The following is a 15,142-nucleotide window of genomic DNA, read 5'->3' as shown; positions in this document are numbered from 1 at the left end:
AGAACTTAACCAGAAGATAACCTAAACATAACTAGAACACATAACCAGAAAATAACCTAAAAAAGAACATAACCAGAAGATAACCTGAACATAACTAGAACACATAACCAGAAAATAACCTAAAAAAGAACATAACCAGAAGATAACCTGAACATAACCAGAACATATAATCAGAAAACAACCTAAAAAGAGCATAACCAGAAAATCACCTGAACATACCTAGAATATATACCCAGAAAATAACCTAAAAAAAAGAACATAACCAGGAGATAACCTGAACATAACCAGAACATATAACCAGAAAATAACATAAAAAAGAACATAACCAGAAGATAACCTGAACATAACCAGAAAATAACATAAAAAAGAACATAACCAGAAGATAACCTGAACATAACCAAAACATATGCTGTGCAAGAAAAAGTTAGCCATGCAGCAAAAGTTGCCATAACAACAAACAGTGATTAAACCCAAGCTACCTTCATGGTACCAAAAGCCCAGATTTGTGCAAACTAAACTGAAATTTAACTGGCTAACCAGCTAATCCGGCTTCATAGTACAGGCCCCTGATTGAGGAACAGCACAAAATCTGAAGCACTGAGTATATCTGCTAGCATACAAAAATCTTAACATAACCAGAACTTATAACCAGAAAATAACATAAAAAAGAACATAACTAGAAGATAACCTGAGCATTACCTGAACATGACCAAAACATAAACAGAAGATCACCTGAACATGTCCTGTGCAGGACAAGGTTAGCCATGCAGCATAAGTTACCATGACAATAAACAGTGATTAAACCCAAGCTACCTTCGTGGTACCAAGACCCAAGTTTGTGCAAACTAAATTGAAATGTAACTAGCTAACCAGCTAATCCGGCTTCATAGGTCAGGCCCCTGTTGGAGGAACAGCACACAATCTGAAGCGCTGGGTATCTGCTAATGACGGCGGATCGTCTTTCTCTCACTGACGACATGCTAACACGCTAATCACCACACACACAGTAGAGCCCATTGTGAGATGTTTCGCGTGATCTGTGGTGATGACTGGGGAAAATAATCGTCTTGCAAGCGGACTGTTTCCAACAGCGGGCGGCTGAAACCTTCACTGTATAAATATTATGTGCACAAATACACTGGTCACTCTTAATATGCAGCTCATAACACAAACAATCAGGTTTCGGGGGGTAAAAACGCAAGGAGAGGCCAAAAATCACACCACGGGAGAATCGGTGGTCCGGTTTACTGTTAGCCGCCCGCTTTTCGTGCGAGTTGTGACATTGATGTAAAAGCTTTTCCAAAAAATGTTGGGTTGAGCTGTGCAGTCCCAGTTTGGTAGCCCAAAATCTCTTGTGGGGTTTATGGGACATAAATTTTTGTCCCGTAAGTTTATGGACGTTATTTAAAGCTGAGCACAAATGAATCCTCTATTATATCTGAGATGTTCCAGCAGAGAGGTTATGCATTGGCAATGCATTTAGCTTTTATTCAGTTAGTTTTGAATGATTTTAGTCATACGAGCTGACATTGTTTTACACTCACCGGCCACTTTATTAGGTACACCTGTCCAACTGCTCGTTAATGCAAATTTCTAATCAGCCAATCACATGGCAGCAACTCAAGCATGTAGACATGGTCAAGACGATCTGCTGCAGTTCAAAGCGAGCATCAGAATGCTGAAGAAAGGGGATTTAAGTGACTTTGAACATGGCATGGTTGTTGGTACCAGACGAGCTGTATTTCAGAAACTGCTGGTCTACTAGTATTTTCATGCACAACCATCTCTAGGGTTTACAGATAGTCAGACAAAGAGGAAATATCCAGTGAGCGGCAGTTCTGTGGGCGCAAATGCCTTTCCTCAATCCAATAGAGCAGTGGTCCCCAACCACCAGGCCGCGGACCGGTACCGGTGCGTGGAACAATTGAAACCGGGCCACATAAGAAATCATAAATTATTTCTGTAGAAAATATTCTCCCCGCGACTTGGTTTCATCCACTCACCCCCGCCATCTCACGTGAAAAGGACTATGCCAAAATCCACCACGGAGCGGGAAGAATGATCGCTAGAATATCGCTCAGTGGTGGTTGTTGATAGTTTAAAGTTATAAAACAGGTATTATAGAGTCCAAATCAGCAGAGCGTTTAAGGATTGTGCATATAACGTTATGTGTGCGTGCATCGCTAAGTAAGTACCCGAAATCATTGCAATATGTATCTATATGGAGTTTCACATAATCTTACTCATTAGGGCTGGAACATGCCAATGCATACATTTAATTCGGCTATACGGTTGTATTATTGTTAATATGTTGGTCAGTTTAAATGTTTGGCACAGATGTTATGTATATGATGCATATAAACCTTGATTGAAACATAATCAGAACGCACTGAGTTGTTCATGATTAACCTGGATGCACGAGCGCACCCCACCCAAAAGTAAGTCTTATTTTTAAATATATTTAGACAAAACATTATATTTTATTAACATTGAATATAAGAATGTATCTCTCCGAATTATATACTATTATAAAAGAAGTTGTATAAAATGTGTAATAATTGCAAAAATTTTCTCCGAATACATATTTCTAAAGCTGCTGTTGACATGGGATTTTGTTTGATGTGGATAGCAACTAAAGAAATCCATTTATTCAAAGAAAACAAATCGAATTAGCTTACGAATGAAGTTCTGTGTAATAAAATGAAATGACGCAGAGAAAAAGTATTGAACACATGAATAGAGGAAGGTGTAGAAAGGCAGTGAATGCCCAGACAGCAGCTGATATGTATTATTCCCAGAAAAAAAAACCTGATGTGTTCAATACTTATTCCCCCTACAGTATATGGATTACTGTAATTTTATCATCAGCAGCTGTTCGATGTGTTTAAATGTGTAATAGACACAGTGATAATTGAATATAATAAGAAGCTACAATAATTTAAATATAATCTTAGTTATAGAATATTAATGTTGATCATTTGTGGATTCTAAATTGACATTTAACAAATATTAACATAATTTTTAATAGTTTTTTGTCAAAATAAAAAAATAAACCTTATTTTTAAAATATATTTAGACAAAACCTTATACTTTATTAACCATGAATGTAAAAATGTATCTCCAAATGATATACTATTACAAAATAAATTGTATAAAATGTGTAATAATTGCAATAAAAAAGTGAAAAGATGAACATTTTCTAATATTTTGTCTAGTATTTAACTTTATTACATTTCTAAATAAGGATTTCTCTTCAAATTGTAACGTATCGTAAAGAAAATAATTACATATTAATTCAATAAGACAACGTGTAACACGTCACTATTTTTCTCAGAAAACATATTTCTAAAAGTGCCGTTGGCTTGAAATTTTCACCAGATGCTGGTTACAACCAAAGAAATCCTTAATTCAAAGAAAACAAATTGAATTAGCTTACGAATGAAGTTCTGTGTAATAAAATGAAATGAGGCGTTGCGCTACGCTGTTTAAATAGCAAATGCATTAGCGCTCATTTGTGCACCTATAGGCGTTCTGGTCTAAAAAGGAAGGCGTTCTGAGGCGGACCGCTGGCGCGTTGCTATTTTGAGAAACTATAATAGATTTTTCATTAGACCAAAACTAACCCGGTCTAAACTCCAGCGCAGAGTTGCTTCTCGCTTACACACTGCTTAATACACACAAGAGAGCAATAGGCAAATATCTTTACATATGAAAAAATGTCAATATTAAGGATATATATATATAGGATATAATAAGAATAGATATAGAATATAAATATAAAGGATTAAAATATTACAAAACATATTATTTTCTAGGGGACATAAATATGAAAAATCACTGCTTTCATGTCTTCTTCATCTCGGGAGGCTTTTTCAGTTCATTCATAACAATTTGCTTTTGTATAATGTTATTATTATTAGCAGTATTATTTATTATATCCATATTTATATTTGCTTTATTAAAAACAAGCTTAGATTTGTCCACCTGTCAGGTTTTAGACCATATGGGGCGCAGCATGTGTTTTAGGATATAACTCAGGTTTTTGAGCACACTTTGTTATTATTGTTCATTTATTCGTTTGCTGGAAATTAAAACTGAATTTAGAAATAGTTTTGAAACGAAAATTTGCGCTTAACAAACAAAAGTATTTATTTATAGACTAATTGATGTCTGTGTGTAAAGGTTTCCCTATCCAAGAGTGAAAGTAGATCCATTATCTCTCATTCTCACGCAGTAGATGCTCTGTTTAACAGTTTAACTGTGAACTGTTTGCTTGTGAAATGCTCAGTTTTTCCACTTACACTTACTTTGCGTCCTGTAAATAGCGAATGCGCTTATGGTGTGACGCAGCTGGTTCTTAAAGGGAATGGGAGATGAGACTCTGATTGGTTTATTCTCAAAACACACCTATAACTCATTAAGAAAATAAACTCAACCCTTTTAGACCATGCGCCTTGGCGCAAAGCAGATTTTCCCGTCCTTAAATTAGCAAAAATGCGTTCTGACACGCCCTGAAAGCGTTTGCGCCCTGCATTTTGCGCTCTGCGCATGGACCGTCAAAATAGAGCCCTGAATATGCAAATTTATCTCTAAATGAAATACTATTACAAAATAAATTGTTTAAAATGTGTAATAATTGCAATAAAAAAGTGAAAAGATGAACATTTCTTTAATATTCTGCCTAGTATTTACGTTTATTACATTTTTAAATAAGGATTTATCTTCAAATTGTAACGTATCGTAAAGAAAATGGATTACAAATTAATTAAATAAGACAAAGTATAATTGTGAAAGTGAAATTAGACAACTCTAAAAAGCGAAATAGTAAAGTAGGCTAATAAGTTGGCTGGATAAGTTGGCGGTTCATTCCACTGTGGTGACCCTTGATCATTAAGTGACTACGCTGAAAAGAAAATGAACGAATGAATGAATTTAAATGAATACTTTTAATGTGTATTTTGATTAAACGCTAAAATAGTAATTTAAGTTCAACCCTAATCCTATCTTTAATAATTCCACCAGGGGTGATTGAATTAGGGCAGTAGCATCATGATACAACAAACACATACAGAGACAGATCACTTACAAACAATATTAAAAACACAATCCAGCATGCATCATCAAAACTTCATGAATATAATGATACGACAAAAAATAGAAAAAATTAATAAATCAGCAGTGAAGCTGCTGTTTGCCCATTTTACCTCCCGCATGAGTTCACCCAACTTCATTTTGTAGTTCTGTATATTCATCCCTGTGCAAACTCTGAGAAAGCTCAAACATGTTCATGGAAAATATAGATATTATACTACAATACTACACTTTCAATAGGATAATAATTAATAAGTAACAATAATAATAACAAATAATTATGTTAAGCTACACATTAATATTCTGTTGTGTCCGCTAGCACTAATACATGAACACTTGATCATAATTGAGGAGCAAACACTGTTTACACACACATGCTGCACTGACACATATTGATAGTAAACATTTTAACTACCCATACTATCGCTTTACATTCACTCATTCATTTTCCTGTGGCTTAGTTTCTTTATTTATCACAGCGGAATGAACCGCCAACTATTCCAGCGTATGCTTTACACAGCGGATGGCCTTCCAGCTTTAACCCCAGTACTGGGAAACACCCATACACACTCATACACTATGACCAGTTTAGTGGATCACTTCCCCTATAGCGCATGTGTTTAGACTGTGAGGGAAACCGGAGCACACAGAGGAAACCCACGCCAACACGAGGAGAACATGCAAACTCCACACAGAAATGCCAACTGACCCAGCTGGGGCTCGAACCAGCAACCTTCTTGCTGTGAGGTGACAGTGCTGACCACTGATCTGCCATGCCACCCTAATTAAATTTCTATTTAGTGTGTGTGTGTGTGTGTGTGTGTGTGTGTGTGTGTGTGTGTGTGTGTGTGTGTGATGATTATTTGGCCCTCAAATATTGAACATGATCGCCGGTCTGAAGAGTCCAGCCACTGCGCGCAGACCTGTAATTAGCAATTAGCGGGTGGGTCCACGTTTAGCTAAGACTGAAGCCAAAGCCACAAAACCTCCTGCTGCTTATAACACACACACACACACACACACACACACACACACACACATACACACTACTCAAACACTAAAGGACAGGCTAACATCAAAGCTAACATTACCCAAATGCTACATCCACACGAGCGACTCTCTCTCTCTTGTTCTCTCTCGTTGTCTCTCTCTCGTTCTCTCTCTCTCTCTCTCGTTGTTTCTCTCTCTCTCTCTCTCTCTCTCGTTCTCTCTCTCTCTCTCTCGTTCTCTCTCTCTCTCTCTCTCTCACGTTCTTTCTCTCATTATTATTTTTAGTCAGTGTGTTGACAGAGAACCAACACAAACACTGCGGCACTGAGACTTTCAGAGCTGTGGAAGTGGAGAAAATCACACACACACACACACACACACACTGAGAGACCATCTCTCACTGCCTGCCTGTGAGTGTGTGTGTGTGTGTGTGTGTGTGTGTGTGTGTGTGTGTGTGTGTGTGTGTGTGTGTGTGTGAATGAGTGTGAATGAGTGTGTATGGGTGGTTTCCCAGTCATAGGTTGCTGCTGGAAGGGCATCCGCTGTGTAAATCATGCTGGATACGTTGGTGGTTCATTCCACTGTGGTAACTTATGATGAATAAAGAGACTAAGCTCAGGGAAAGTGAATGAGTGTGTGTTTGTTTGTGTTTGTTAGGTTGTGTGTGTGTTTGTTGGAGTGTATGTGTGTTGTGTCTCTGTGTTGGATGTATCTGAGTGTATTTGATTGTGTGTGTGTGTGTGTGTGTGTTGTGAGTGAGCAAATGAGTGAAAGGGTGTGTTTGTATGTATGTCTGTACAAGTGTGTGTGTGTGTGTGTGTGTGTGTGTGTGTGTGTGTGTGTGGCGTATGTCTGTGTGTGTGTATGTTTGTTTGGGTGTGTGTGTGTGCAGTATGTTTGTTTGTGTGTCTGTGTGCATTATGTGTATGTTTGTGTGTGTGTGTGTTTACTGTGTGTGTATGGCATGTGTGTGTGTACAGTGTGTTTGTGTGAGTGTCTGTGTGCATTATGTGTATGTTTGTGTGTGTGTGTTTACTGTGTGTGTATGGCATGTGTGTGTGTGTGTACAGTGTTTTTGTGTGTGTGCAGTATGTTTGTTGTGTGTGTGTGTGTCTGTATGCAGTATGTGTATGTTTGGTGTGTGTGTGTGTGTGCGTGTGTTGTGTGTACATTATGTGTATGTTTGGTGTGTGTGCGTGTGTGTACAGTTTGTGTATGTTTGGGTATATATGTGTGTGTGTGTGCAGTATGTTTGTTTGTGTTGTGTGTCTGTGTGCAGTATGTGTATGTTTGTGTGTGTGTGTGTATGGCATGTGTGTGTACAGTGTGTTTGTGTGTGTGCAGTATGCTTGTGTGTGTGTGTGTCTGTGTGCAGTATGAGTGTGTTTGTGTGTGTGCAGTATGTTTGTGTTGTTTGTGTGTGTGTCTGTGTGCATATGTGTATGTTCGTTTGTGTGTGTGTGTTTACTGTGTGTGTATGGCATGTGTGTGTGTGTGTACAGTGTTTTTGTGTGTGTGCAGTATGTTTGTTGTGTGTGTGTGTGTCTGTATGCAGTATGTGTATGTTTGGTGTGTGTGTGTGTGTGCGTGTGTTGTGTGTACATTATGTGTATGTTTGGTGTGTGTGCGTGTGTGTACAGTTTGTGTATGTTTGGGTATATATGTGTGTGTGTGTGCAGTATGTTTGTTTGTGTTGTGTGTCTGTGTGCAGTATGTGTATGTTTGTGTGTGTGTGTGTGTGTATGGCATGTGTGTGTACAGTGTGTTTGTGTGTGTGCAGTATGCTTGTGTGTGTGTGTGTCTGTGTGCAGTATGAGTGTGTTTGTGTGTGTGCAGTATGTTTGTGTTGTTTGTGTGTGTGTCTGTGTGCATATGTGTATGTTCATTTGTGTGTGTGTGTTTACTGTGTGTGTATGGCATGTGTGTGTGTGTGTGTACAGTGTTTTTGTGTGTGTGCAGTATGTTTGTTGTGTGTGTGTGTGTCTGTGTGCAGTATGTGTATGTTTGGTGTGTGTGTGTGTGTGTGCGTGTGTTGTGTGTACATTATGTGTATGTTTGGTGTGTGTGCGTGTGTGTACAGTTTGTGTATGTTTGGGTATATATATGTGTGTGTGTGTGTGCAGTATGTTTGTTTGTGTTGTGTGTCTGTGTGCAGTATGTGTATGTTTGTGTGTGTATGGTATGTGTGTGTGTGTACAGTGTGTTTGTGTGTATGCAGTATGTTTGTGTTGTGTGTGTGTGTATGGCATGTGTGTGTACAGTGTGTTTGTGTGTGTGCAGTATGCTTGTGTGTGTGTGTGTCTGTGTGCAGTATGAGTATGTTTGTGTGTGTGTACAGTGTGTTTGTGTGTGTGCAGTATGTTTGTGTTGTTTGTGTGTGTGTCTGTGTGCATATGTGTATGTTCGTTTGTGTGTGTGTGTTTACTGTGTGTGTATGGCATGTGTGTGTGTGTGTGTACAGTGTTTTTGTGTGTGTGCAGTATGTTTGTTGTGTGTGTGTGTGTGTCTGTGTGCAGTATGTGTATGTTTGGTGTGTGTGTGTGTGTGTGCGTGTGTTGTGTGTACATTATGTGTATGTTTGGTGTGTGTGCGTGTGTGTACAGTTTGTGTATGTTTGGGTATATATATGTGTGTGTGTGTGCAGTATGTTTGTTTGTGTTGTGTGTCTGTGTGCAGTATGTTTGTTTGTGTGTGTATGGTATGTGTGTGTGTGTACAGTGTTTTTGTGTGTATGCAGTATGTTTGTGTTGTGTGTGTGTGTGTGTGTGTGTATGGCATGTGTGTGTACAGTGTGTTTGTGTGTGTGCAGTATGCTTGTGTGTGTGTGTCTGTGTGCAGTATGAGTATGTTTGTGTGTGTGTACAGTGTGTTTGTGTGTGTGCAGTATGTTTGTGTTGTGTGTGTGTGTCTGTGTGCACATGTGTATGTTTGTTTGTGTGTGTGTTTACTGTGTGTGTATGGCGTGTGTGTGTGTGTGTGTACAGTGTGTTTGTGTGTGTGCAGTATGTTTGTTGTGTGTGTGTGTCTGTGTGCAATATGTGTATGTTTGGTGTGTGCGTGTGTTGTGTGTACATTATGTGTATGTTTGGTGTGTGTGCGTGTGTGTACAGTTTGTGTATGTTTGGGTATATATTTATGTGTGTGTGTGCAGTATGTTTGTTTGTGTGTGTATGGTATGTGTGTGTGTGTACAGTGTGTTTGTGTGTATGCAGTATGTTTGTGTTGTGTGTGTGTGTGTGTGTGTGTATGGCATGTGTGTGTACAGTGTGTTTGTGTGTGTGCAGTATGCTTGTGTGTGTGTGTCTGTGTGCAGTATGAGTATGTTTGTGTGTGTGTGTACAGTGTGTTTGTGTGTGTGCAGTATGTTTGTGTTGTGTGTGTGTGTGTGTGTGTCTGTGTGCATATGTGTATGTTTGTTTGTGTGTGTGTGTTTACTGTGTGTGTATTGCATGTGTGTGTGTGTGTACAGTGTTTTTGTGTGTGTGCAGTATGTTTGTTGTGTGTGTGTCTGTCTGTGTGCAGTATGTGTATGTTTGGTGTGTGTGTGCGTGTGTTGTGTGTACATTATGTGTATGTTTGGTGTGTGCGTGTGTGTACAGTTTGTGTATGTTTGGGTATATATATATGTGTGTGTGTGTGTACAGTATGTGTATGTTTGGGTATATGTGTGTGTGTGTGTGTGCAGCAAGTGTACATTTGTTTGTGTGTGGTGTGTGTGTGTGTTTGTTTGTTGTGTGTGTGTGCAGTATGTTTGTTTGTGTTGTGTGTAAAATATCTTTGTTTCATTTATTACAGATCTGCAAACACACACACACACACACACACACACACACACACACACACACACACACACACACACACACAAACACACGTGTAGACATGCACTAGCACTTTTGCCCTCAGATCAGTGTGTGTGTTTATAGTTGTGTGTGTGCGTGTGTGTGTGCGTGTGTGTGTGTGTTGTTGGATTAGTAGCTAATGTAATCTTCCAATTCAGGCTAGTCTTAACATCAATGATCACTCACTGCTGACCAATTAACACACACACACACACACACACACACATAGTACAAGTCAGTAAAGTTTTATTAGGACATGACAGACAGGCAGACAGACCTGACTAATAATAATAGAGTAGATGACAGCAGTTTGTGTTGCGGCGTAACGGCGCCATCAAGAGGCGAATCACAGCTGGAGTACATAATGATGACAGTAGATACTATAATAATCAATATATCCTGTAACGACAGCAGATCTGATATAGATATTCACATTACAGTCAGAGAATCACAGCAGAGTGTCCCGCTTCAGCTCAGACTCCTCTCAGAAATCAGCTTTGGTCAGCAGCTGACAGCATGCAGGGGAGTTTGTGTCGCTGTGATCATTTCTAGAAGTAAAACCTCACACAAATTCACTTTATTTCAGTGTTTTCTAATAACTTTTACTGAAATCAATATTAAAGATGTTTTTTTTTTTACGTTATGCATGGACGATTCACTAAATGATGATGATTATTCAATAAATTTAAATCTTTTTATTTATTAAAAATGTGCCCATTTAACAGTTTTGAATCTATGACAAATCTTTTGTTTTGTTTTTAAACACTCTTTACGCGTTATTCATGCATTAAATCTTTTTGCATTTTACATTTCATCTTATTTTTGCTAATTTATGCGCATATTTTACAAACTATCAGCTTGAAATGTGCTCAATTTGCTTCCCCATTCCACACACATTTATTTTTATTTTAATTCTGTGACCTTTCTATTTTAAAGTTCTTAGTTTATTTCTTATAAAAACATTTCCTGGCAAATTTAATGAAACCTTTTGGCAGATTTACCAGCCTGAGTTGGAGTGCTTTGGCTTTGAACATGCCCACTCATGGCCTTCTGAAGCTAGTGAGCTGAGGAACACTTCTGGCCTGCTCTTAAGATTTGTGATGTTGTTCACTAGTGTTTCTGATAGTTGGATTAATACTAATACTACATTTCCATTACTGTTTATTATTTGGTGTGTTTGATTTGAGATTTACTTCCAAGTGTGCCTAAAGGCTGAGTGCCTCCTTTTATGTTGTAAGTCTTTTCAGCTGTTTATGGTGGAGAGAGGAAGCTCAGGGGAGTTTATGTTGTTGATTTTCGCATTAGGAAAGCTAGTCCTCAACTTATTTAGCTGCTTTCTGTTTGTTGTTTTAGGCTCTACTCACTCTGTTTGACTTCTAGTTTCTGTTAAAGCTCTTATATTTCTATTAAATAAATTCTAATGTTTATTTTCACTCTAGGGTTGAGGGTTGAAGTGTGTTCTCCTTCTTTATTTATTTAGTTCTAATTTAATATTATTTACCAAATTTTAGTGTTTTGTTGCATCTTTTAATCAAAACTCCTAGACTTATATAACGGTCGTGACAATATTCATGTTTCACTGATAGTCTGTCGGTTCCGCACTGTGTGCTTATTTTCCTGGAGATATTTCCTCCTCAAATTTATCATTACTAATTGTAACTTTTTGCGCATTAGTTACTTAAAATCTCGATTTGTTTGTACTATTTTGTGCATGTTTTACAAAATCAGTTTGAAATTGTGCCATTTAGTGTGAATTTCGTCATTTTTCTATGTGACCCTTTTTTAAAATCGTAATTTTTTACCACCGTATTTCACTGAAATTGTCACCACTTCCCATTCTTATTTTAGGGTGCTTACACATCTGTAGTTTGCTTCATTTGGTCCGGACTAAGGGTAATAAATGATACATTGTTGCATTTTCTGCCGTCTTTGCCGTCACCACACTGCTGGCTTTGGTCTGAACCAGTTGAAACAAACCAAATGCCGTCATCTGACAAAACCCACATCTCTCATTGGCCAGATGTTGTTGAGCATATTTCCTGAACTGCTTATTGATTGGTCAGAATTCACGTGCGGGAAAATGCCAATGAGATGCAAGTAAACAAAACCGGCAGACACAAAATCGTTTTTATTCTGGAGGGACGACTGCACTGACCGATTCTGCTTTAGACAAACTATACATTTGGAGAATGAAGCGCAGCTGGAAAACAGTGTTTAATGCATCGCTCGTCACTTCAGGAGGAGGCGTGAATTAATTTAGCTAAACTGCGACATGCTCATCTTGCGGAAATATTACCAACGATCCATCAGGTAATGTTTTCCCCTCTCTCTCTCTCTCTCTCTCTTTCTGTTGGTAAAGCGCTGTCAACAAATATTTTTCCTCCATATCCTATAAAGCACAGCGCATCCGCCTACGGCAGCTGAATTAGTCCAAAAGGCGCAGCACTTTTTAACGAACCGCTCCAGGGTTCGTTTGAAAGCGTACCGAGACCACCTCTTCAAGCAGGTCTCGGTACACTTATTTGGTCCGCTTTTGGTACGATTGCTGCATTCACACCTGCCCAAACGAACCGCACCAAAAGGGAAAACGAACTCTAGTGCGATTCAATCCAACTGAATAAGGCAGATGTGAAAGCACCCTTACTGATAATCTTTTAACCTTTCATTTAGATTTCAGATGAACAATTAACACTCTTTATTTACTCATTATTAATTACCAAGAGAGTTTTACATTTCAGGTTAGATTTTGAACAATTTACCTGAATATTTCACAAAACATACTTCACCTTTATTCACCCCCAGACTTCACTAAATATTGACCGCTTTATATCTTTATTTTATTTTACTGATTATATTTAAACCTTTTATGTGTTACTGTAATCTATTTTCATTTTTATGTTGCTCTTGATTTCCTTCCCAGAATCCCCCTGAAGGCTGTTTATTTGCCAGCATGATTAGCTCATTGGCTAATAGCGTTGCTGATGTCGTCGGGCGTGACGAACAGTCGAATCTTGAACAGGTAAATGCTCAGATGGCCGAAACGCTTCAGCTTCATCTCCAGAGCGATCTGGAAGTCCTGCGGCCGAGCGATGGGTTTTTGCAGCACCAGGACGCCACCGTGATCCAGCCGCTTAGCGGCAAAGAATCCATCCCGGTTCCCATCCACGATGGCCACCTCGATATCATCCCCGAGCGCAGTGTTGGACGGGCCCATGCGGAAGAGGTCAGTGGGGACGGGGATTTTGGCGGGAAATGTCAGCTGGTAGTAGGTGATGCGGACGGGTAACGCCATACACTCGTTAGACTCATTACAAGACAAGCGCTCGCAGCGGCTGCAGACGCACACAAGAAGACAAGAAAACACACACACATAACACACAGCGGTTACAAGGAGGCATGCATAGGGGGCGGGGTTTGATTTGTGGGGGGAGGAGCATTCATTGTGACATCACAGACAGACACGCCCACTCGTTTTCTCCATAAAGTCTTTGTGATGCATCTTATTTATTTGCAATCATTATTAAGTAAAATTGAGGGGGTGGGGTTTAATCAAGAGGGAGGAGCATTCATAGTGACGTCACAGAGTGACACGCCCACTAATTTTCTCTATAATAGGCTTAAAGAAATTTTAGTGATGTATGTCGCTTTTTGGAATCATTATGGAGAAATGTAAGGGGGTGTGGCCTGTGGGTGGAGTTTATTCAAGGAGGAGGAGCATTCACAGTGGCCTCACAGACATACACAATAATTGTTTCTATAAAGACACTTAGAACACTTAGAATGTAGGAATTTTTGGGGGTGGAACATTGTAAAAAAAAGTTAAGGGGTGTCGATTTGTGGGTGGGGTTTAATCAAGGGGGAGGAGCATTGACAATTACATCACAGACAGATACGCCCACTCATTTTCTTCATAAAGACACGAAATGTTTGTGATGCATCATTAATTTGAAATCATTATGGAGAAAATTGAGGGGGTGTGGCCTGTTGGGAGAGTTTAATCAAAGAGGAGGAGCATTCACAATGACATCACAGACAGAAACGCCCACTCATTTTCGTCATAAGGATGCAGAAACGAATTGTGATTTTCAAATTTTTTATTCATTATGGCGAAAATCAAGAGGGTGTGGCTTAATCGAGGAGGGGCATTCATGGTGACATCACAGACAGACACGCCCATTCATTTTCTCCATGAAGACGTTGGAACTAATTGTGGTTTAACAAAATAAGCTTAAAATCATTATGGAGAAAACCAAGGGGTGTGGCTTGTGAGTGTCATTTAATCAAGGGGGAGGAGCATTCATAGTGACATCACAGAGACACCCGCACTTATTTTCTCTATAATAAGCAAAGAAATATTAAGGAGTTATGTCATTTTTTGGGAATCATTATGGAGAAAATTGAGGGGGTGTGGGTTGTGGGTGGGGTTTATCAGTGAGGTGGAACATTCACAATGACATCACAGACAGACACGCCCACTCATTTTCTTCATAAGAAAGCAGAAACTAATTGTGGTTTATCAAAATAATTTTAAAATTATGGAGAAAACCACGGGTTGGGGATTGTGGGTGTGGTTTCATTAAAAGGGGAGAGCATTCATAATGCAAAAACAGACACGCCCACTCAATTTCTCCATAAAGATGCTGAAATTGTGTTTTATATAGTTTTAAAAAGTAGAAAATTGAGAGGGTGTGGTCTGTGGGTGTGTTTAATCGAGGAGGAGGAGTCACAGACACACCCATTTTCCCTAAAAAAGATCTAGGGGGTGGGGCATTCACAATGATATCACAAACAGACACGCCCACTTATTTTCTCTATAATGACACAGGAAATGTTTGTAATGTATCTAATCAGTTTAGGATCATTGGGGGTGTGGTTTGTGGGTGGGGTTTAATCAAGGGGGAGGAGCACTCATAGTGAAATCACAAACACACCCACTGATTTTCTTTATAATAAATAAAGAAATATTACAAATGCATGTCATTTCTTTGAATCATTATGGAGAAAATTAAAGGGGTGTGGTTTATCAGTTGGGGTGGAAAATTCACAATGACATCCCAGACAGACACGCCCACTCATTTTCTCCATAAGGATGCAGAAACTAATTGTGATTTATCAAAATAATTTTGAAATCATTATAGAGAAAACCATGGGGTGTGGTCTGTGGGTGTGGTTTAATCGAGGAGGAGGAGTCACAGACAGACACACCCATTTTCCCCCATAAA

General features: G+C 38.9%; 1 protein-coding gene across 3 annotated transcripts in view; it reads right to left on the bottom strand.

The window, feature by feature from the left end:
* fbln1 (fibulin 1) overlaps nucleotides 1–15,142 on the bottom strand; it is an 82,107-nt gene that overhangs the window by 29,748 nt on the left and 37,217 nt on the right. Inside the window, exon 15 of one of the 3 annotated variants that reach the window (XM_073941680.1) lies at nucleotides 10,150–13,252. Within the exon in view, the coding sequence (XP_073797781.1) occupies nucleotides 12,880–13,252 (373 nt within the window). The 3' untranslated portion in view covers nucleotides 10,150–12,879. 3 annotated transcript variants of the gene reach the window in all.

This window comes from Danio rerio, chromosome 25 (assembly GCF_049306965.1).
Source record: "Danio rerio strain Tuebingen ecotype United States chromosome 25, GRCz12tu, whole genome shotgun sequence".
NCBI lineage: Eukaryota > Metazoa > Chordata > Actinopteri > Cypriniformes > Danionidae > Danio > Danio rerio.
This window is presented reverse-complemented; position numbering and strand designations above follow the sequence as displayed.